The following is a 23,722-nucleotide window of genomic DNA, read 5'->3' as shown; positions in this document are numbered from 1 at the left end:
GTGGCAGTCTGTTATTAAATTAAATTAATTAAATTAAATTAAAATACTGGAAACTTTGCCATTATAGCAATATGTTACACTAAGGTATTGCAGTACATAGGAGCCAGACTTACAAACGCTTTGCAACAGCGCGTAAAAAAAAAGAATGAAATAAAATACTGTTGGTATTTTAAAAGACAACACAATATTGCATGCAAGACACGGTAACTTTTGCAGGAATCTTTTGCAACTGACCCTGTGACATATGCATTTCTGGAAGTTCGTTTCTTAATGTAAAAAATATGGGTAGATGGGATAAAGCAAGTCTGCAAACCGATTTACTAAGGCTTGATACAAAATGAACTCAGTGGTTTAGAAAATAGGGCACCCGTAAAACTAACTACACCTATGAGCTGTGCTATTTTTCCCCATTTAGTAAATCTGGCCCTCAGTATATTCTTAAATATCAGACTATTTCATATGGCCCCATTTCAGGCAAGTGAATACAAACTCATTAAACTTTGTAACTACCTTTTTCTTCTGGTGCCTGATGTCGAAGCATTGCCGATTTTGATAACGTGGTGCAGGTGCACATTATCTCCTGACTGTAGATGTCGCTGGCATGGGCAAGCTGCTACGTTGACGTGAGGGAAAGAGGGATGCTAAGTGACTATCCAGTCCGTCCACACTGGTACTTGCAACAGGTTGCTGCCCCACGACTGTCGCATTTGACAAAGTTCTGACGGTCTCTGCTGAGGCTGATACACTGTTGAGTAATGCTGCTGCTTCACGAAGGCTACTAGCAGGTTGCTGAGTAGACATCTGTGTAGTGGTTTGAAGTGTACCACTTTTTCCTTCACTTTCGTGGTCTGGACACAACTTCTTATTTATCTAAAACACCTTCCTGTTCAACTGAAACGCCTTCCTGTTCAACTGAAACACCTTCCTGTTCAACTGAAACGTCTTCCTGTTCAACTGAAACACCTTCCTGTTCAACTGAAATGCCTTCCTGTTCAACTGAAACACCTTCCTGTTCAACTGAAACGCCTTCCTGTTCAACTGAAATGCCTTGGTTTTTCAGTAGTGTGTGTGAGAGCGTTTCAGTAATAATGTCCCTTACGGCACCTCATACAGGTGAGTCTTCAACCTGGATTTAAATAAACTGAGTGTTTTAGGTGATCTGAGGCTTTCTGGGAGTTTGTTCCAGATATAAGGAGCATAAAAGCTGAATGCAGCTTCTCCGTGTCTGGTTCTGACTCTGGAAACCGATAAAAGACCCGATCCAGATGACCTGAGGGATCTGGAAGGTTCATACTGGGTCAGGAGGTCACTGATGTATTTTGGTCCTAAACCATTCAGAACTTTATAGATCAGCATCAGAACTTTAAAGTCTATCCTCTGATGGACAGGCAGCCAGTGTAAAGACCTCAGAGCTGGACTGATGTGGTCCACTTTTTTGGTCTTAGTGAGGACTCGAGCAGCAGAGTTCTGAATGAGCTGTAGTTGTCTGACTGATTTTTTTTAGGTAGACCTGTAAAGATGCTGTTACAGTAATCAAGCCTGCTAAAGATGAATGCATGGACTAGTTTTTCCAGGTATTGTTGAGACATCAGGGAAGTTGTTTATGGGGTCACTCACACACACACACACACACACACACACACACACACACACACACACACACACACACACACACACTCCAATGTAAGGAGCAAGCACCCACTGAAGTATAAATAAAGACTGGGGCAGTCTCTCATTTGCGAATCTTGGAGCCTCACTCTTGGTGTGTGAGCTCAGGAGGCTGCCCTTGCTAGCAAGAAAATCTGTGTTTCTCCTCTCTGATTCTCTGCTGAAGAAGTGTTTTAGAATATATCTCTTAACAGTGATAGTAAGCTGATTTTGTTAATGTCTTAATGTGTTTTTCTAAGTTTAGGTCTGCATCCATCACTACACCCAAATTTCTCGCCTGGTTTGTGGTTTTTAGATGTATAGATTGAAGTTCTCTGGTAACCTGTAATCGTTTTTCTTTGGCACCAAAGACTATTACTTCAGTTTTGTTTTTGTTTAGCTGGAGAAAATTGTTGCACAACCAGTCATTAATTTCCTCAATGCATTTACCAAGAGCCTGTGCAGGGCCTTGGTCTCCTGATGACATTGTGATATATATTTGTGTGTCATCTGCATAGCTATGACAGTTTATTTTGTTGTTCTTTATAATCTGTGCCAGCGGGAGCATGTAAATGTTAAACAGAGGGGGTCCCAAGATGGAACCTTGGGGAACTCCACATGTGATACTTGTCTGCTCAGATGTGAAGTTACCTATTGATACAAAGTATTTCCTGTTTTCTAAGTATGTTTTGAACCAGTTTAGTACAGTTCCTGAAAGACCTGTCCAGTTCTCCAGTCGTTTGAGTAATATGTTGTGGTCAACTGTATCAAATCCTGCACTGAGATCCAGTAAAACTAAGACTGACATTTTTCCACTGTCTGTATTCAGACATATGTCATTAAACACTTTGGTCAGAGCGGTTTCAGTGCTGTGATTCTGTCTAAAACCTGACTGGAAGGCATCATAGCAGTTATTCTGTTTTAAGAAGTAATTGAACTGCTTTTTCAATGATCTTATTTAAAAATAGGAGATTTGAGATCGGCCTGTAGTTGTTCATTTGTGTCTTGTCAAGATCGTCCTTTTTCAGTATAGGTTTTATTACAGCAATTTTTTAGTGGGTCTGGAAACACACCTGATATTAAAGAAAAGTTGACGATCTGTAACAGGTCTGACTCCAAAGTCTTTGAGACCTTTTTGAAAAAACTTGTTGGCAGGACATCTAAACAGCAAGAGGAGGAGTTCAGCTGACCTAAGATGTCGTCCAGGTCTTTGCTGTTAATCGGGTGAAACTGTTTCATGGTGTTTAAACAGTTTTTCGGTGGACACAGTCCATATCCTGAATCTCAGTTTTCAGTTTTATTTGTCATATGCAAGTTAGCACAGGGTCAACATTGCAATGAAATGTGTTTGACGAGCAGCAGTCACATATAATAAAATAAAATAATAAAATAATAAAAAAAATTGAAAAATAGAAAGGAGCAAAATATTAGAGAGACATGGTAAAAGATAAATATAAATATATGTACACTAGTGATTAAATAAGAAAATCTTGAGAAGAAATATGACGGGAGGGCAGATGGGATATTGCACAGGAATGAGCAGCAGAAAATCAAAGTATTGCACTTTTAAATATAAATATCAATAACAATAAAGTGAAGTGACCAGTGTAGATTAAACAGAGTACTTGTGAAGCTGCAGGGTAGCTTCTGAGTGCTGTGTTGTGTGTGTTTAAGTGTTGTGGTTGAGGTGTCGTATGGCTTGGTGGTAAAAACTGTTTTTAAGTCTTGTAGTCCGAGCAGACAGGCTCCTGTAACGTCTGCCAGATGGTAACAAGGAGAACAGCTGATGTCCTTTATGATGCTGTGTGCCTTACGGAGGCATCGCTGAGGATAAATGTCCTGAATGGCAGGAAGCCTCGTGCCAGTGATGTGCTCTGCTGCCTTCACCACCCTCTGTAGTGATTTACGGCTGCTGGCAGAGCAGCTTCCGTACCAAACTGTTCACAATATATCCAGGAACTCCCGTAACTTGAATTTATCAAAAGGTTTTCTGTGGTTCACTTGATCAAAAACTTCAAGGCATCAATGAAACACATTGAGGAAGATGAATTTTTAGCCCTATACAAACTGATTATTTCCTTGAGTGCATATATGCACATGTCAGTGCCATGCTTTGGTTTGAAGCCAAACTGGTTATGCTGAGAAGAGATGAGCACACTAACTCTATCAAACTAGATTATAAATGCACACACTCCGGGTAATTTTTCATACATGTAGGTTATTTGGTTAAATGATCATTGTGCACCATTTCGTCTGTCATGAGCCACCTCTGTTTTGTAATTCAGCCAGAACGATATGTAAATGTATTGTCCATTATACGCACATGTGCTTGGATGTATTGACTCTTCAGTAAAATAAAATCCGGAGTGTTCATTGACTCATACCATGCCAAGAGGCATCTTCAATATACTTGAGTGATTTTTTTTTATTTCATTTTTATTTTCAGAATGAAATGAAATCTCAATCTTTGTTCTAAGCTTCTGCAACATTATCCATCGCGACTGAAAGCGAGTCCATAAAAACAGACCGAAAATGCCCAATATTTTCACTATATGAGAGTTGAAACTTGACAAACCTGAACTTGATTCAGACGAAGTTATTTGAGCAGAAACTACTGAATTTTTATCCTGTGTTGATCTAATTCTTCATGGTTCCTCCACAGAGTGGACCAGCAGAGCTCAGAGGTTCCCAGTGGTCAGTCTGCCCAGCAGCATCAAACACAGCTGGACTCCATATTTATGGTCTGTACATGTACAACAACTACTGTTACATCTGTTCACAGTCATCTCCATGCTGCTCTTTGTAGACCAGTGGATTGTCAGTGTGTCCAACATGGATCTGATGGTTGGCTCCATGATTGATTTCACTCTGATTGGCTCATTCATAAATATTCTGTTCCAGCTGCTGGAGGACAACATCATCACTTTTGTGAAGAACGAGCTGAAGAAGATCCAGAAGGTTCTGAGTCCAGATTACCCAGAATGCTTAAACAGTAAGAGGGAGGATGATGAGGAGAGTAGCAACAGAGACGCATTGGTGAAGATCACACTGAACTTTCTGAGGAGAATGAAGCAGGAAGAGCTGGCTGACTGTCTGCAGAGCAGTAAGCGAATTTCTCTAAAGTGTAAAGCTGCTGGATCAGTGAACATTTTCTACTGTGTCAAGAGATGTACCATCATTCATTCTTTTTGGAATTGTTTATTTCCACTTTCAAATGATACTCTGCACATTTCTTCTTATTCAGAACTTCAAGCTACAGTCTGTCATTGTAACCTTAAATCTACTCTGAAGAAGAAGTTCCAGTGGGTGTTTGAGGAGATCACTAAAGCAGGAAGCCCAACCCTCCTCAATCAGATATACACAGAGCTCCACATCACAGAGGGAGGGACTGCAGAGATCAATGATGAACATGAGGTCAGACAGATTGAAACAGCATCCAGGAAACCAGACAGACCAGAAACAACCATCAGACAAGAAGACATCTTTAAAGCCTCACCTGGAAGAGATGAACCAATCAGAACAGTGCTGACAACGGGAGTGGCTGGCATTGGGAAAACAGTCTTAACACAGAAATACAGCCTGGACTGGGCTGAAGACAAAGCCAAGCAGGACATCCAGTTCATATTTCCATTCACTTTCAGAGAGCTGAATGTGCTGAAAGAGGAAAAGTTCAGCTTGGTGGGACTTGTTCATCGCTTCTTTACTGAAACCAAAGAAGCAGGAATCTGCAGCTTTGAAGACTTCCAGGTTGTGTTCATCTTTGATGGTCTGGATGAGTGTCGACTTCCTCTGGACTTCCACAAAACTACAATCCTAACTGACCCTAGAAAGTCCACCTCAGTGGATGTGCTGCTGATAAACCTCATCAGGGGGAAACTGCTTCCCTCTGCTCGCCTCTGGATAACCACACGACCTGCAGCAGCCAATCAGATCCCTCCTAACTGTGTTGGCATGGTGACAGAGGTCAGAGGGTTCACTGACCCACAGAAGGAGGAGTACTTCAGGAAGAGATTCAGAGATAAGAAGCAGGCCAGCAGGATCATCTCCCACATCAAGACATCACGAAGCCTCCACATCATGTGTCACATCCCAGTCTTCTGCTGGATCACTGCTACAGTTCTGGAGGATGTGCTGGAAACCAGAGAGGGAGGACAGCTGCCCAACACCCTGACTGAGATGTACATCCACTTCCTGGTGGTTCAGGCCAAAGTGAAGAAGGTCAAGTATGATGGAGGAGCTGAGACAGATCCACACTGGAGTCCAGAGAGCAGGAAGATGATGGAGTCTCTGGGAAAACTGGCTTTTGATCAGCTGCAGAAAGGAAACCTGATCTTCTATGAATCAGACCTGACAGAGTGTGGCATCGATATCAGAGCAGCCTCAGTGTACTCAGGAGTGTTCACACAGATCTTTAAAGAGGAGAGAGGACTGTACCAGGACAAGGTGTTCTGCTTCATCCATCTGAGTGTTCAGGAGTTTCTGGCTGCTCTTCATGTCCATCTGACCTTCAGCAACTCTGGACTCAATCTGATGGAACAACAACAAACAACCTCCAAGAAATCTAAATTATTTAACAAATCAAACCTACAATCTCTCCACCAGAGTGCTGTGAACAAGGCCTTACAGAGTCCAAATGGACACCTGGACTTGTTTCTCCGCTTCCTCCTGGGTCTTTCCCTGCAGACCAATCAGACTCTCCTACGAGGTCTGCTGACACAGACAGGAAGTAGCTCACAGACCAATCAGAAAACAGTCCAGTACATCAAGGAGAAGCTCAGTGAGAATCTGTCCTCAGAGAAAAGCATCAATCTGTTCCACTGTCTGAATGAACTGAATGATCGTTCTCTAGTGGAGGAGATCCAACAGTCCCTGAGATCAGGAAGTCTCTCCACAGATAAACTGTCTCCTGCTCAGTGGTCAGCTCTGGTCTTCATCTTACTGTCATCAGAAGAAGATCTGGATGTGTTTGACCTGCAGAAATACTCTGCTTCAGAGGAGGCTCTTCTGAGGCTGCTGCCAGTGGTCAAAGCCTCCAAAAAAGTTCTGTAAGTAAATATATGCTGATACATACTTTGTTGATGATGATAACAGGCGGAAACTGATTTTTTCCATCACAGATCCATATCCTAAAACCATAAATTTACACATTTGGAAAGTATAAACAAAAAAAGGAGAATGTTTGACCACAATATTTTAACTTGAATAAACTTTTGATGCAGCCTTGAAACACTTAAGGAGCTTAAAACTTTTTGATCTCACAACCCACATCAAACACAATGGACATGTTCACAAAGAAATTGAATAATGGATTTATCTTCACTCTTTCCACTTATAAATAGTGTTTGTTCAAGAAAGAAGGTTCAGCCCAATCACTTTTCAATAAAAATTTAAATACAAAAAAACCAAATAAACAAACACAGAAGTAAATTATAAATATTAATATTAATATTAAAAAATATGTATTTTTGGTATTAGAGGGAGGAAATATGGAGCTGGCAGTGTTGTATAGCATGGTTGCTGAATTTAGTAACGTGACTTAAGCTTAGGGGTTTTGTGTCTATGTTTAAATGATGAGAACTCCCTGCATCTTTAAAACTACAGAATTGCATTTATTCAAATTGTAGAGCATTTAAAATTGACTACATAGACTAGCTATTTTTAAAATATACACCATACTGGCAGTAAAACAGCAGCTGTTGGTTTTAAACAATAAAAATACAACTCGAAATATTTTATACAGGAAAGAGAGAAAATAACATCTATATCTAAAAAATGTTTCTCATCCATATTGTTTTCAGTCACATTCATTTTTGAATCTTAATTGAATATTTCAAAATTCAGGCTTTTTTATGTCATACAAATCATCATATTTTGTTATGATGTCTTATATTCATTCTCAAGGAATGTTTTCATCAGTATTGGCACAGTATTGTTGATGCCAGCCTTAATTTTACTTTGAATTGGATCATAAAGGAAATCAGCGGTATCACATATTACTAACAGCAACTTTAGTAGCACTTCATTTTAATAAACTTAGGGGCAGCTGCACCAAGATTCAGTATGAGATAAAGAATTATTTTTAACTGCTAGGTTAAAACTGCTAGGAAAATAGAAATCAGTAGTTGGAAATTAGAAGAAAGAGTCATATTAAAAAAAGAGTGATATTAAAAAAAATGCATTGTAGTTTTATTCAGGCCCCTTAAATCTATGATTAATGCTTTTTTTCATCATAAATTCTACAATTAAAAAAGTTACAAATATTAGTTTATGTGCGTGTTATTGGGTAATAAACCAATGGAACAAAATCTACCAGCACCTCACTTTTCTTGTCCGGAGTTAATGTATGCCATTTATGAAGCTGTGACTAGCCTCTTCAATGCCTCTCTGGCTCAGCAGGTAGTCCCCACCTGCTTTAAAACATCAGTGATTGTTCCGATCCCGAAGAACACCCGCCCAGCCAGCCTAAATGATTATCGCCCAGTAGCCCTAACATCTGTAGTGATGAAGTGTTTTGAGAGGCTCATGAAACCCTTCATCAGTTCCCTCCTTCCTCCCGACTTCGACTCACTGCAGTTTGCATACCGGACAAACAGATCTACCGGAGATGCTGTAGCACAGGTCCTGCATACCACACTGAGCCATCTAGATGAGGGATGTGGGAACTATGTGAGAATGCTGTTTATAGATTACAGCTCAGCATTCAACACCATAGTTCCCCACACCCTCTCGGGTAAGCTCCAAGATCTGGGATTCAGTACATCTTTGTGCAGGTGGATTTATAGCTTCCTGACCACGAGACCACAGTCAGTGAGAATAGGGGATGTGTACTCCCATACACTCTCATTGAACATAGGGGCCCCCCAGGGATGTGTACTGAGCCCCCTTCTCTACTCCCTCTACACCGCGGACTGCACGGCCAGACACCCCACTAATTCCATTGTGAAGTTTGCTGACGACACAGTGGTGGTGGGACTCATCTCTGGGAACGACGAGACGGCCTACCAGAGTGAGGTGGATGGACTAGCAAAGTGGTGTGTGGCAAATCACCTCTCCATGAACATCAGTAAAACAAAGGAGATGGTGATTGACTTCAGAAAACAGAGAGGTGAGAAAACTCACACCCCAATTCAGATCTATGGAACCCCTGTGGAGAGAGTCTCCAACTTCAAATACCTCGGTGTCCACATCAACGAGGACCTCACTTGGAGTACACACACGGACTTCCTCATTAGTAAAGGCAGACAGCGCCTCTATCACCTGAGGCGTCTAAAGAGGTTTAAGATCTCCAAGAATATACAGAGGAGATTCTACACTGGTGTCATTGAGAGCATCCTGTGCAACAACATCATGGTGTGGTACGGGAACTGCACAGTACAGCAACAGAAAGCCCTGCAGAGGGTTGTGCGCACAGCTGAACGCACTATGGGAACATCTCTACCAGCACTGCAGGACATCTATGCTGAAAGGTGCAGATCCAGGGCCATCAGGATCATTAGGGATTCTAGCCATCCCGCCCACAAACTGTTCAGGCCACTGAGGTCAGGGAAGCGCCTCTGTAGCCTGAAAACAAGAACAGAAAGGTTCAGGAGGAGTTTTTACCCACAAACTGTGAGACTCCTCAACCAAAACACAAACCGGACAACATGATGGACAATCTCACACACAGTACATAATTTGCACTTTATCTTTCTTCTCTGAACCTTATCCGTACCTTATTATATACATCTGTACTATGTAAATATGTATATTTTTATAGTCTTCTCATTCAACTCATTACAGTGCAATATCTTGCACGTCATGGATATATATTTATAAGCACAAACATATGGACTTTTACATTGTTTTTTTATATATTTTTTTACTTTTAACTTTTGTTTCTTTTCCTTTTTTTCTTAGCTTATGTAAAATCCTTTTTAGCATGTTTGCACAGTCGGGGGGAGTACTTTTTTAGCCAGAAAAAACATTTCACTGTATGTTGTACCAGCTATAACTACATGTGACAAATAAATAAAGAATTGAATTGAATTGAGTTGTTTAGTTGATCTTGTCTGCATAATTTCAGACTGAGTGGTGGTTGGAGAAATCCGTTGTTGGAAATTGGAAATCACTGCATTGTAGTTTTATTCAGACCCCTTCAATCTGTGATCGCTGTTGCTTTGCATTGTAAACGCTACTATTACAAAAGTCACAAATATTAGTGTATGTGTGTGTTATTGGGTAATAAACCAAAAGAACAGAATCTACCACCACCTCACTAATTTCTGCTTAAAAACAACAAAAAAGCAATAAAGCTCTGATTTGTTTGGTTGATCTTGTCTCCCGTCCACCTTGATTTCAGACTGAGTGGTTGTAACCTGTCAGACAGAAGCTGTGAAGCTCTTTCTTCAGTCCTGAGCTCCCAGACCTCTGGTCTGAGAGAGCTGGACCTGAGTAACAACAACCTGCAGGATTCAGGCTTGAAGCTTCTGTCTGCTGGGATGAAGAGTCCTTACTGCAAACTCGAAACACTGAGGTCAGATGAGGCTATATAATTTTTTTTCATCAATTGAGGTAATTTAAACCATTTCCCTTTAAAAAATTATAAAACAAAATTGGGCCTCAGTGTATGTATTTCTTTCTTTTTTTGTTTTTGTATTTTTTAATGAATTCAGTCCAAGTTGCGGTAAAGAGCCACATTTCTCTTTTGAAGAAGAATTCCAGCGTGTCCTTAAACAGTGTTGAAATATTGGTAAATGTAGTAGCTCCTCGTGACACCATGAATATACTTAAACACAAGTGTTTCATGTCTTGCTTGTCATATTTTTTTTCAGACTGAGTGGCTGTAACCTGTCACACAGAAGCTGTGAAACACTGTCCTCAGTGGTGAGCTTCGAGTCCTCTAGTCTGAGAGAGTTGGACCTTGGTAACAACAACCTACAGGGTTCAGGACTGAAGCTTGTGTTTGCTGCAGTGGAGAGCCCACAGTGTACACTGGGAATTCTCAGGTCAGGATTCAGTCTTTTCTGCTGATGACTATTTAAAGCCTGAATCACATCAATAAATGGCTTACTCATATACAACAGACATGATTTGTCAAATCATCTTATATCTAACCCAAAGGTCCTGTATTTTATTACTTTGACACCTCCTAATAGTTACCCAAGAGAACATATATGTTCAAGTCTCAGCCCAAAAATATGAATCTGATTTTTTTTCCCTGAATCATCTGTGTACCCTCCTGGTTGGAGCGCTAGCAGCCTTTATCAGTGAATGCAGCTTTAAATGAAATTGCTCCCCCTGAGGGCACTGCATGTCTATGGGACCAAACAGATACAGACCTGAATGAGACACTTGCTTTCGAACTTTCTCTAACTGTCTCTGAGAGATACATTTTATTATTAAATACACTTCATTTCTCATAGAAAATGTAGAGTTGTGCTATATTAGAAAAATCAAAATTGTATTGATTGACAAAGAAATTGTTTTAGAGTTTTTATGGGTCAGCTATTGGTATTGTTGAAATAAACCTCTAATTTATATAGAAATGGCACAAGTGAGACTTTTTCATGGGACTTCCAACTAAGCTTGTTCTGCTAGACTTGACTGCAGCATTGAAAACTGTTGATCACAGTAGAAATACAGTGAACACAGATAATATATTAATACAGTTAACATTCTCACACATTAACATTAGTCATGTAGTTTCACAGGGTCCTCTGCTGGGACCAATCATTTTGATGTTACACATGTTTTGTTTGATTTCTGCAAACTAAATTTAGAAAGTGACATTAAAACGTATTCAGTTGAGTTACTCTCCAGAGTCTCAGAGTCAGATAGATGGAGACTAAAGATTTAGTCTATATTGATAATAAATGTTTGTTACATAATGATGAAGCAGTTAGACAATGAAGGACTGAATGCTCTGCTGCTCTTCTGCAATAGAATATAGCAGGAAGCTGGAAAGAAGCTCTAATAATTCCAACTGTGAAACCAGGGAAAGACCCCACTAAGATCACAGGTTATAGGCCTAAAGCTCTAACATCTCATCCAGGGAAAGTCATGGAGAGAATGGCAGTAGACAGACTGATTTATGTGACTGAACACAGCTGCTGTTTTCACCTTTTCAGGAGGGGGAGGAACAACACGGACCCAGCAGTCTCCTTAGAATCAGAGATAAGGAAAGCTCAGGGGAATAAAGAAATAGTGGGAGTAGTTTTTGGATATAGGATTGACGGGGGATTTCTTTAAATCACCCCGCAGTTCTTCAGCTAAGACACCTGAGTTAGAAAACATAAACGCTGCAGTTGTCTTTACACGCGTGAGCAGTCAATGTGCGACCTGCGTCTCATCACTGCCTGCGTACTTTATTTATACATGTCTGTGTGTGTGTGTGTGTGTGTGTGTGTGTGTGTGTGCGCGTGTGTGTGTGTGTGTGTGTGTGTGTGTGTGTGTGTGTGTGTGTGTGTGTGTGTGTACAAAAATAACAACGTCACTCAGAGCAACGGGTTTTTCCCTTTTCTACATCTGCATGTTCTTGGAAAGAGCTGTGGTTTTTCTTCTCTACATCTAACTGTTCTCTGAAAACAGGAAGTGGTTTCTAGCTGAATAAGTTCATCACAAAAGTTATTAGGTAAAAAGTCACGTAGACATGTAGATTGCTTAGTGATCAATAAAAAGCACATTTCATGAAGCTGATCACATTATATAAAAACAATTTCCCCTTGACAAGGATGTAGACTACAGACCATAACCCTTTAAGACCTACCATAGAACCAAATCCGCCAGAGCTTACTTTATATTCTTACATGCCGTAGTACCATTTTGGGGAGCATTTCAAGTTGCTATACATCAATACAACTGTTATAGCCTAAATTTTAATAATATGTATGCATTAAGTCCATAGTAACTCCATAAATTGCAAAAAATTGCAATAAACTACAAAAAAATTTAAAATTGTTTTTGTTTTTTGTTTTTTTTTTTTACATATATTTCTACTTAGAGAAATTTAAGACGTTTATCCCTCAAAACTTTAAATTGTCAGTGTCACCTGTGTTCCAAGTGTGCTCCCGCGTTCATTGTTATCCTACTGTGTCTTTATGTCTGCGTCTCCCTCAGTTCCGTGTCGCGTCGTCCCCCATTCATGGCCGTGTGTTTCTCTGTGTACTAGTTTATGGTTTCCCTGTTTAGTTTGCATGGTTTTGCTCTCCAGCAATAAAGCTGTGACTTTTGAGTTCATTCCTGCCTCTATAAGTTTGCGATTGGGTCCTCATCGTGCCTGCACACAGCCGCATTATGACACCTATAATGCAAATTTGCAAAGAAAACAGCATGTGTATGACTTTTAAAAACAGCTGGGGCTCAGTCCGCCAGGGCCTCCGTTCCTGGCCGCCACCTGGCACACAGTGCAATGTTTTCATCAGTGGTGTAAATATTACAGCACTGTGTCAGAGTCACTGAGGCTGGAACACAGAAAAAGGAAGTGGATGTATTTATTTTTAGACTTTATTGCACACAATTAACTGCAGAAAACCAGGAATCCACATATGAACATTATCTGTGCAGAGATTTATGCTTCTGAAGGTAAACAGTGAAAACCTTCAGCACTAAATGCACAGATAGCCAGGCGTTTCACATTTTGGTACCATCTGCCAGTTTTAATTTCTTAGGTATTGAAGAGCAGAAATGATTGAATTTTATTTACATGCTTAAAAATGTTTGCTTTTGAATATTATTTGAAGAATTACCCACACACTCAGGCACTGTGGGCCTGTTTCCCTTTGCACAACCGAGTGTTGGAAACGTGCCTTTTCTCTTTAAAATCTGAGGGGCTGTAACTTTGGCTTCTGTTGGCAGATTTGCATGATTGACCCTCTTTTTAAAATAATTTTAGCCAAGAGAATCAAGTTAATATCACTGTTTTTACGTCAGGTCTCAGCTCATTTCACACGAGCTGATAAGGAGAAGCCAAAACTGGAAGCCACGACTTTGTTGAGGGTGTTTTTTGCAAAGGTCTTTCTACAAATTCACATTTTCAAACTGCTTCAACATCTCACTCTGTGTATTCGTGTGTCTCTGAGCTTCGGTGCAGGATCATCATTAAAATGGTGGAAAAATGAGCATGAATGAAATGACCACGGCACAATGGATCAAGTTACAAAAATTAAGCAATACTGACCAACGCACCACAACGACTGTGTCGCATGACACAGGATGTGATGTCACAACTGGTGCGAGACTTGCTGGCCTGCTCCTATGAGGGTTGTTTTCCGAGGATGGCTTGTTCCTCTTAGTTGCGCGGTCGGGGTTCCCCCAGGTGTCGGGTGGTTCTTGGGGTCCAGGGTCCCGTCTTTGGCTTTCTCTGAAGTGGCCGGCCTCTGCAGTGGTTGGCTGGCCGCTGCACTGGACCGCTAGTACTCCTTCCCCTGGCTGTGGGAGCTCCATCTGTGGCAGCAGGTGGAGACCCATTGTGTACATCTGCTTCACCCTCGACTTTTCCCCACCACCCTTCTTTTCTGTCCCTTTTCTTTCTTCTATTCCTCTGCTTTCTTCTATCTTTCACTGATCTGGCCTTCACTCTGTCCACGCTATAACATCCACACAGGGGGCTAACAGCATTCTGGCCAGACAGGAGCTCTTAGTGGTAAATCCTGTGGTTTATGCATTTATATGACACATTTAGACCAGAAACACTGGATCTTTCTTAGGCGCAAATAATGATTTTAACTCTCTAAAACTGAACGTCAAAGCTCTTCAGAGGTGACAACAACAAACAGATCCCATCCTGATCTGTTCCACTGCACAGGTGGACTCCAGTCCAGACCTGGTCTACAGATCTGGTTCAGAGTAATGTTGCTATCGGGGCTGTGTGACAGTATATGGTGCTCTTCTTCACTGCAGTCATCACATCACATGGTTCTGTAATCAGCACAAACACAACCTGAACATCATCCACTGGATTTAGAAGATTCACAGCAGTCATTTTATTATGAACTATGTGATTTTGTATCTGTTGTCACTGTTTTCAACTCAAAACGTGATCGTTTATTTTCTAGTTTTTTCTTTTTTTTTGTTTGTTTTTTTGCCTCCTATTTGGTTCTTTAGCCGTCAGAATTGTTGTCTGAAGACCAACAAGGAGACCCAATGGATTTACTTTGCCAAATAGATCATCACGGCCTTGGTTTATTGGTCCATTTGATTGACCTTTGTTGTTATTATTTATTTTATTTTCAGTTGTTACAGACGGGACAGACAGAAGCAGGCATGGAGGCTGGATCTCCTCCACACCTGCTTCATGCCCTGGGGGCGGGGCTATGGCTCTCTACATCCTCTAGCAGACCATTACATGGGGAAACCTTTTGAATACAAGCGCCCTGATCCACACAGGTGTGCACACGGGTGTTCAATTCAATTCAATTTTATTTATATAGCGCCAAATCACAACAAAAGTTGCCTCAAGGCGCTTCATAGATACAGAGAAAAACCCAACAATCATATGACCCCCTATGAGCAAGCACTTTGGCGACAGTGGGAAGGAAAAACTCCCTTTTAACAGGAAGAAACCTCCGGCAGAACCAGGCTCAGGGAGGGGCGGGGCCATCTGCTGCGACCGGTTGGGGTGAGAGAAGGAGACATGCTGTGGAAGAGAGACAGAGGTTAAAAACAGATATGATTAAATGCAGAGAGGTCTATTAATACATAGTGAGTGACAAAGGTGACTGGAAAGGAAAAACTCAATGCATCATGGGAATCCCCCGGCAGCCTACGTCTATTGTAGCATAACTAAGGGAGGATTCAGGGTCACCTGGTCCAGCCCTAACTACAGGGAGTGACGAATTATTAGGAAAGTCGTATTTTTGAGGAATAAAGTCATTAATGAACAACAACCATGTGCTCAATGAACCCAAAAGACTCATTAATATCAAAGCTGAATGTTTTCAGAAGTAGTTTTTAGTTTGTTTTTAGTTTTAGCTATTTTAGGGGGATATCTGTGTGTGCAGGTGACTATTACTGTGCATAATTATTAGGCAACTTAACAAAAAACAAATATATACCCATTTCAATTATTTATTTTTACCAGTGACACCAATATAACATCTCCACATTCACAAATATACATTTCTGACATTCAAAAACAAAACAAAAACAAATCAGTGACCAATATAGCCACCTTTCTTTGCAAGGACACTCAAAAGCCTGCCATCCATGGATTCTGTCAGTGTTTTGATCTGTTCACCATCAACATTGCGTGCAGCAGCAACCACAGTCTCCCAGACACTGTTCAGAGAGGTGTACTGTTTTCCGTCCTTGTAAATCTCACATTTGATGATGGACCACAGGTTCTCAATGGGGTTCAGATCAGGTGAACAAGGAGGCCATGTCATTAGTTTTTCTTCTTTCATACCCTTTCTTGCCAGCCACGCTGTGGAGTACTTGGACGTGTGTGATGGAGCATTGTCCTGCATGAAAATCATGTTTTTCTTGAAGGATGCAGACTTCTTCCTGTACCACTGCTTGAAGAAGGTGTCTTCCAGAAACTGGCAGTAGGACTGGGAGTTGAGCTTGACTCCATCCTCAACCCGAAAAGGCCCCACAAGCTCATCTTTGATGATACCAGCCCAAACCAGTACTCCACCTCCACCTTGCTGGCGTCTGAGTGGGACTGGAGCTCTCTGCCCTTTACCAATCCAGCCACAGGCCCATCCATCTGGCCCATCAAGACTCACTCTCATGTCATCAGTCAGTAAAACCTTAGAAAAACCAGTCTTGAGATATTTCTTGGCCCAGTCTTGACGTTTCAGCTTGTGTGTCTTGTTCAGTGGTGGTCGTCTTTCAGCCTTTCTTACCTTGGCCATGTCTCTGAGTATTGCACACCTTGTGCTTTTGGGCACTCCAGTGATGTTGCAGCTCTGAAATATGGCCAAACTGGTGGCAAGTGGCATCTTGGCAGCTGCACGCTTGACTTTTCTCAGTTCATGGGCAGTTATTTTGCGCCTTGGTTTTTCCACACGCTTCTTGCGACCCTGTTGACTATTTTGAATGAAACGCTTGATTGTTCGATGATCACGCTTCAGGAGCTTTGCAATTTTAAGACACCTGCATCCCTCTGCAAGATATCTCACTATTTTTGACTTTTCTGAGCCTGTCAAGTCCTTCTTTTGACCCATTTTGCCAAAGGAAAGGACGTTGCCTAATAATAATGCACACCTGATATAGGGTGTTGATGTCATTGGACCACACCCCTTCTCATTACAGAGATGCACATCACCTAATATGCTTAATTGGTAGTACGCTTTCGAGCCTATAAAGCTTGGAGTAGGACAACATGCATGAAGAGGATGATGTGGACAAAATACTCATTTGCCTAATAATTCGGCACTCCCTATATATGCTTTAGCAAAAAGGAAAGTTTGAAGCCTAATCTTAAAAGTAGAGATAGTGTCTGTCTCCCAAATCCAAACTGGAAGCTGGTTCCACAGAAGAGGGGCCTGGAAATTGAAGGCTCTCCCTCCCATTCTACTTTTAAATACTCTAGGAACAACAAGTAGGCCTGCAGTACGAGAGCGAAGTGCTCTAATAGGGTGATATGGTACTACAAGGTCATTAAGATAAGATGGGGCCTGATTATTTAAGACCTTGTATGTGAGGAGCAAGATTTTGAATTCTGGATTTAACAGGAAGCCAATGAAGGGAAGCCAAAACAGGAGAAATATGCTCTCTCTTTCTAGTCCCTGTCAGGACTCTTGCTGCAGCATTTTGGATCAGCTGAAGGCTTTTCAGTGAGTTTTTTGGACATCCTGATAATAATGAATTCCAGCCTGGAAGTAATAAATGCATGAACTAGTTTTTCAGGATCACGCTGAGACAGGATATTTCTAATTTTAGAGATGTTGCGCAAATGGAAGAACGCAGTCTTACATATTTGTTTAATATGTGCATTGAAGAACATGTCCTGGTCAAAAATGACTCCAAGGTTCCTCACAGCGTTACTGGAGGCCTAGGTAACGCCATCCAGAGTAAGAATCTGGTTAGATACCATATTTCTAAGCTTTTCAGGGCCGAGTACAATAACCTCAGTTTGATCTGAATTAAGAAGCAGAAAGTTAGCGGCCATCCAGGTCTTTATGTCTTTAAGACATTCCTGCAGTTTAACTAATTGGTGTGTGTTATCTGGCTTCATGGACAGATAGAGCTGGGTGTCATCTGCATAGGAGTGGAAATGTATGCTATGTCTTCTAATGATGCTGCCTAAGGGAAGCATGTATGATGTAAACAGAATTGGTCCTAGCACTGAACCCTGTGGAACTCCATAATTAACCTCAGTGTGTGAAGAGGACTCTCCATTTACATGCACAAACTGGAGTCTATTAGATAGATATCATACAAACCACTGCAGCGCAGTACCTGTAATACCTACAGCATGTTCTAATCGCTCTAATAGGATATTATGGTCGACAGTATCGAATGCTGCACTGAGGTCTAGCAGGACAAGCACACAGATGAGTCCACTGTCAGAGGCCATAAGAAGATCATTTATAACCTTCACTAAAGCTGTTTCTGTGCTGTGATGAGCTCTGAAACCTGACCGAAACTCTTCAAATAAGCCATTCCTCTGCAGATGATCTGTTAGCTGTTTGACAACTACATTTTCAAGGATTTTTGATATGAAAGGAAGGTTGGAGATTGGCCTATAATTAGCTAAGACTGCTGGGTCTAGAGATGCTTTTTGAGTAAAGGTTTAACTATAGCCAGCTTGAAGGCCTGTGGTACATAGCTGATTATTAGAGATAGGTAATAACAACAAAACAACAAACCTATATGTGGAAGGAAACTGTGACCTAGGACAAGCTGATGGCATAAGATTCAAGTACAACTCCTCCGGTTTCATATGCAAAAAAAATTTATTGCGCTAGCTTACATGGTTCAGGTTCTACGAGTGTGCCCGCTCCAACCGGCTTTAAAAGGTTAAGAGAGAAGAATGTTGTTTATTAGAGGCAAGCACTCCTGTCTAGACTTGGACAGGTAAATGCATTAGGAGATGAGGTTTGGTTTTTATTTGCCAACTAGGTAAATGATGGAAATGAATGAGTTGTTCCTGGTTAACATTCTGTGTTTGCTAATGTGATATTCTGGATTAGGCTCTTTGAAAAGATCAGGACAGAAGGACGTGGATAGGTGCCTTTATTGAACAGCAGGACATCACACACTAACTTGCTGTTTCTTAGCGTGCAGAAACTACCCTTTTCCGTTGTTATATATTGGTCAACCAAGAACTAGCCCTGTAACAGGCACTTCTGTATTTTACCACTGGGTGGCAACAATCCACTCTATTACATTCCTCCCCTTTTAGATTTGTAATTGAAATAAGCAACCCTTTAAAGAATGTATTTCACTGCCCCCACCAAAAAGAAATATTCTGTGGCCCTTACGAACAAATGTAGCCATTACTTCCATTATTAACTCTTCACTTCTAAAATAACTGGCAGTAAATAACTAAAACATAACTCTACATTTTCAAAGATTTAGTCTCTTTGGGGGAACTCTGCGCCTCTCTGGGTATCTGCGTTCCACAGATGGGCTTTGGGTGGTTTCTGGGGTGGATACTGGTGGTTCATCGGTTGTCTGTTTAGGTGGTTCAGGAGGTAAGGAGTGTGATGTTAAAATCCCAGGTGGACTTGGTGGTATCTCTGGAACAACACTGTCCATAATCACTTCTGGCCGTCCCTCTGAAACCGGTGAAAATATAACTGGGGGTTTCTCCACAGTCTGTCTCCATGGTAACAGGTGGTCCACATGTATTGTGCGTGTTCTCTGTCCCTCTTGTATCAGGTAAGTAACACTTCCCATTTTCTTCAGAACCGTTCCCTGAGTCCATTTTGTTTTCCCCCCCCTGAAGTTTCGGATACGCACAGCGTCTCCCTCCGAAAAAACACGAACAGGTTGGGTTTTGTAATCATGGTGTCGCTTCTGCTCAGACTGTTTCTGTTCAATGTGTCTGCTTAGTTCAGGTTTCAGCAGGCTGAAGCGAGTCCGGATCTGACGTTTCAGGAACAATTCTGCTGGTGTACGACCCGTCACAGTGTGCGGTGTACTGCGATACATGATAAGGAAGTTTGCCAAACGATGACTGAGTGGCAATCTGGCCTTACCATCTGCTTCCAGCACATTCTTCATCAGGGATCGTTTCAGGATTTGTACTGACCTCTCTGCTGCCCCGTTTGATGCAGGATGATAGGCAGGAACAGCTGTGTGTCTGATTCCATTTAACTCCAAAAACTGATTGAATTCCTTTGACTCAAGTTGAGGTCCATTGTCTGAAACAAGCTCTTCTGGAAGTCCATATGAAGCAAATAACCCTCTCAAGACCTCAATGGTGTTGTGTGAGGTAATGGATGGCATAGGGAACACTTCCAACCATTTTGAATGACTGTCAATGACAACTAAAAAGTACTGCTTGCCTTTTTCAGCGAAATCAATGTGAATCCGTTGCCAAACTCTCTCAGGCCACTTCCACGGATGGAGTGGTGCAACGGGTGGCGACTTCTGTACAGCCTGACAGACTGAGCAGCTTTGAACCAGTTCTTGTATATCACCATCACAGCCTGGCCACCACAGGTAACTGCGAGCGAGTGCTTTCATGCGACAGATACCTGGATGTTCATGATGCAGGTCTTCCAGCACTTTCTGTTGGTAAACTGGTGGAATGATGACCCATTGTCCCCAAAGAACACATCCTTGTTCTGCTGACACCTCGTGTCTGCGTGTAAAGTAAGGCTTAAGTGATTCGTCTTGCATATAACTCGGCCACCCATTCATGGTGTAGCTCCAGACCTTGCTGAGGATTGGATCCTTCATGGTTGCTCTCTCAATGTCTTTAGCTACTATTGGTAGCTCTTCCACATGTGAGAAATAGAAGATACTTCCCTCCTCTGCAATGTTGTCTGGCGTATTCCGAGGTAGACGTGACAATGCATCTGCATTAGCATGTTCAGCTGATCTTCTATATTCAATGTCATAGTTGTATGCCATTAGAATAAGAGCCCAGCGTTGCATTCTTAGTGCAGCGAGTGTTGGGACAGCTGACTTTGGCCCTAGTATAGCCAGCAGTGGCTCATGATCTGTTATGAGGGTGAATTTCCTTCCATACAGATATTTATGGAATTTCTTTACTCCAAAAATTATGGCAAGGGCCTCTTTTTCTATCTGGGCATACTTTCGCTCAGCTTCAGTTAATGTTCTTGATGCGAAAGCCACAGGCCTTTCCTCTCCATTTTCCATGACATGAGAGATGACTGCGCCCAATCCATAAGGTGATGCATCGCAGGCTAACTTCAATGGCAGATTTGTGCTGTAGTGGACCAACACTTTGTTCTGCAGCAGTAGGCTTTTTGCATCCCTGAATGCTTTTCCACATTCCATGGTCCAAATCCATTTAGCATCTTTCCTCAACAGGTTATGCAAAGGCTGAAGAATGGTGGATGGATTTTCCAAAAATCGACTGTAGTAATTTAGAAGACCAAGAAAGGACTTCAGTTCAGTGACGTTTGTTGGTTCTGGTGCATTTGCTATGGCTGCTACCTTTTCCTCTAAAGGATGCAGACCATCCCTGTCAATATGATGTCCCAGGTACTCCACACTGCTCTGAAGAAAGTGGCACTTGGAAAGCTTCACTCTGATACCATGCTTCTCCAGACGTGCGAGTACTTCCTCCAACCTCTTCAAATGATCCCTTTCAGATGAAGCAGTGATGAGGATGTCATCCAAAAAGCAGGTCACATGCTCCATCCCCTGAAGGATTTGATCCATCACAGACTGGAAAAGAGCCGGAGCACTGGAAACACCATAGCTGAGGCGATTGTACTTATAGAGAACTTTGTGTGTGTTGATGACCAGATACTTCTCTGATTCTTCATCCAACTGTAGCTGCTGATAGGCATGAGAAAGGTCAAGTTTACTGAAGGATGTTCCTCCAGCTAAAGTGGCAAACAAATCTTCCGTATTAGGAAGTGGATATCTTTCCTCTTCAACACACTGGTTGACACTGACTTTGTAGTCACCACATATCCTAATTGTTTTGTCTGCTTTTGGCACAGTAACAATAGGGGATGCCCACTCACTTTTCTCAACCTTTGAAATAACCTTCACCTTTTCCAATCTGTCCAGCTCCTTTTCCACAGCTTCTTTCAGTGCATAAGGAACTGGGCGAGCTTTACAGAAAATTGGTGTGGTGTTTGGTTTAGTGTGGATTCTAGCTTTAAATCCCTTTATGCAGCCTTGGTCATCCGAAAACACTGCCTGATGGCGCTCAATCACCTCTAGTACTCCTGGCTTTGCTTCTTTCTGCACCAGTACCTTGTGTACTGTGAAAATCTGTTTCCAGTTCAGCTGTAGTTTCTTTAACCAGTTTCGTCCAATCAGAGCTGGTCTGTCTCCCTGAACAACGATCAGTGGTAGGGTGATGTTTTGAGTCCCATACTGTACTGGTAACATAATATATCCACGCACAGCAATGTGTTGGCCTGAGTAGGACTTGAGCTTTAGCCCACTGGCTGGTTTTATAGGGAAATGAGTGAGATGCATCTGATAATACTTGTCTGATACTACCGACACTGCTGATCCTGTATCCAGCAGCATGGTGGTGTTCTTGCTCCCAAGCGCAACATCCACTGTGTATCCCTTCTCACTGGAGGTGATGGAGTACATTGAATAAACTCCAAAAAGTTCAGCTTCATCATTCCTACTTGAGCATTCATCCTCAGTTTCCAAATACTGAGTTTGCTGACTGAATTTTTTATTCCTGCAAGCACGTGCAATGTGTCCTATTTTTGCACAAACATGACACTTTTCACTCTTAAATCTGCACTCACGTGCTGAATGCTTTCCACCACAATGATAACATGGTTGCTTCGTTCCTGTGTCTTTTTTAGCTCCCTTCCAGTTCTTTGGCTTGTTATTACCCTCTTGCCTGTTCTGTCCTTTCCATCCTTTGTTGAAAAAATTTGGAGCATTTGTCAAGGCATTTACGTGGTGAGGGTCCTGGCGTCCTGAGAACTCCATCGTATTTTTCGAAGCGAGTTCCATGGATATGGCAATCTCACATGCACGTGGAAATGTAAGATCTTTTTCCGATAGTAGCTTGCGCTGCACAGCATCAGAACGCAGCCCACTAACAAAACGATCCCTCAGGGCCTCATCCAAATATTGTCCAAAATCACATGTGGCTGACAACTGCCTCAGGGCGACAACATAGTCAGAAACTGCCTCCCCTTCTTTCTGGTTACGTTTCTGAAAACGAAAACGCTCAGCTATCACCACTGGAGTCGGCTTATAATGCGCACTTAACGCCCCAGTCAGCGCTACATATCCCATGGTACTCGGTACCCTCGGAGACACAAGATTCTTTAGCAGCCTGTATGTATCTGCTCCGATCACAGAGAGAAACATGCACACTTTCTTCTCATCGGAAACATCATTTGCCAACATCCATTGCTCCAGCCGCTCCAAATATGACTCAAAATCTTCCTTCGATTCATTATACTCTTCAACACGACCCACATGCATCGCCATGGTAGCTCACCAAAAGCTGTTCCGCTGCAGCCGTGAAGAAAACGTCTTGGTTTGTCTTTTTCTTTACATGTGAACACAGCCCTTCTACAGCCTCTGTCACACTGTGGAAATCTTTAGAATCCTCGTCGCCAGTTGTGATATTCTGGATTAGGCTCTTTGAAAAGATCAGGACAGAAGGACATGGATAGGTGCCTTTATTGAACAGCAGGACATCACACACTAACTTGCTGTTTCTTAGCGTGCAGAAACTACCCTTTTCCGTTGTTATATATTGGTCAACCAAGAACTAGCCCTGTAACAGGCACTTCTGTATTTTACCACTGGGTGGCAACAATCCACTCTATTACAGCTAACAGTATCACATACCCAAGCCTAATCTGTCATCTGTTAATACATTCTAAATCTCCTCATTTATTGGTGGATAATCGACTAACATGTTGATGCATGTTCAGTCATCCAGGTAAGTAAATCTCCAAAGGTTGATTCTGTTCAACTGGACAACATGGGCACAAAGCCACAAAAACAAATCAAA

General features: G+C 41.8%; 2 protein-coding genes across 4 annotated transcripts in view; one reads left to right on the top strand and one right to left on the bottom strand.

Annotated features, from left to right (window-relative positions):
* Positions 1-23,722, bottom strand: part of LOC113017360 (uncharacterized) — a 148,630-nt gene that overhangs the window by 84,409 nt on the left and 40,499 nt on the right. The gene's annotated exons all lie outside the window — the stretch shown is intronic.
* The window catches only part of LOC113017356 (NACHT, LRR and PYD domains-containing protein 3-like), a 51,427-nt gene that overhangs the window by 7,981 nt on the left and 19,724 nt on the right, over positions 1-23,722 (top strand). Inside the window, exons 5-9 of one of the 3 annotated variants that reach the window (XM_026160510.1) lie at positions 4,310-4,341; positions 4,430-4,750; positions 4,892-6,692; positions 9,986-10,159; positions 10,458-10,631. In XM_026160510.1, coding sequence (XP_026016295.1) covers positions 4,310-4,341; positions 4,430-4,750; positions 4,892-6,692; positions 9,986-10,159; positions 10,458-10,631 — 2,502 coding nt within the window. Of the gene's footprint in view, positions 1-4,309; positions 4,389-4,429; positions 4,751-4,891; positions 6,693-9,985; positions 10,160-10,457; positions 12,014-23,722 lie in introns of those variants that run through there. The other 2 variants (XM_026160508.1, XM_026160509.1) reach the window with 2 other exon arrangements.

This window comes from Astatotilapia calliptera, unplaced genomic scaffold, assembly GCF_900246225.1.
Source record: "Astatotilapia calliptera unplaced genomic scaffold, fAstCal1.2 U_scaffold_11, whole genome shotgun sequence".
Lineage (NCBI taxonomy): Eukaryota > Metazoa > Chordata > Actinopteri > Cichliformes > Cichlidae > Astatotilapia > Astatotilapia calliptera.
The sequence above is the reverse complement of the archived record's forward strand: the minus strand, read 5'-3'. Positions and strand labels throughout refer to the sequence as shown.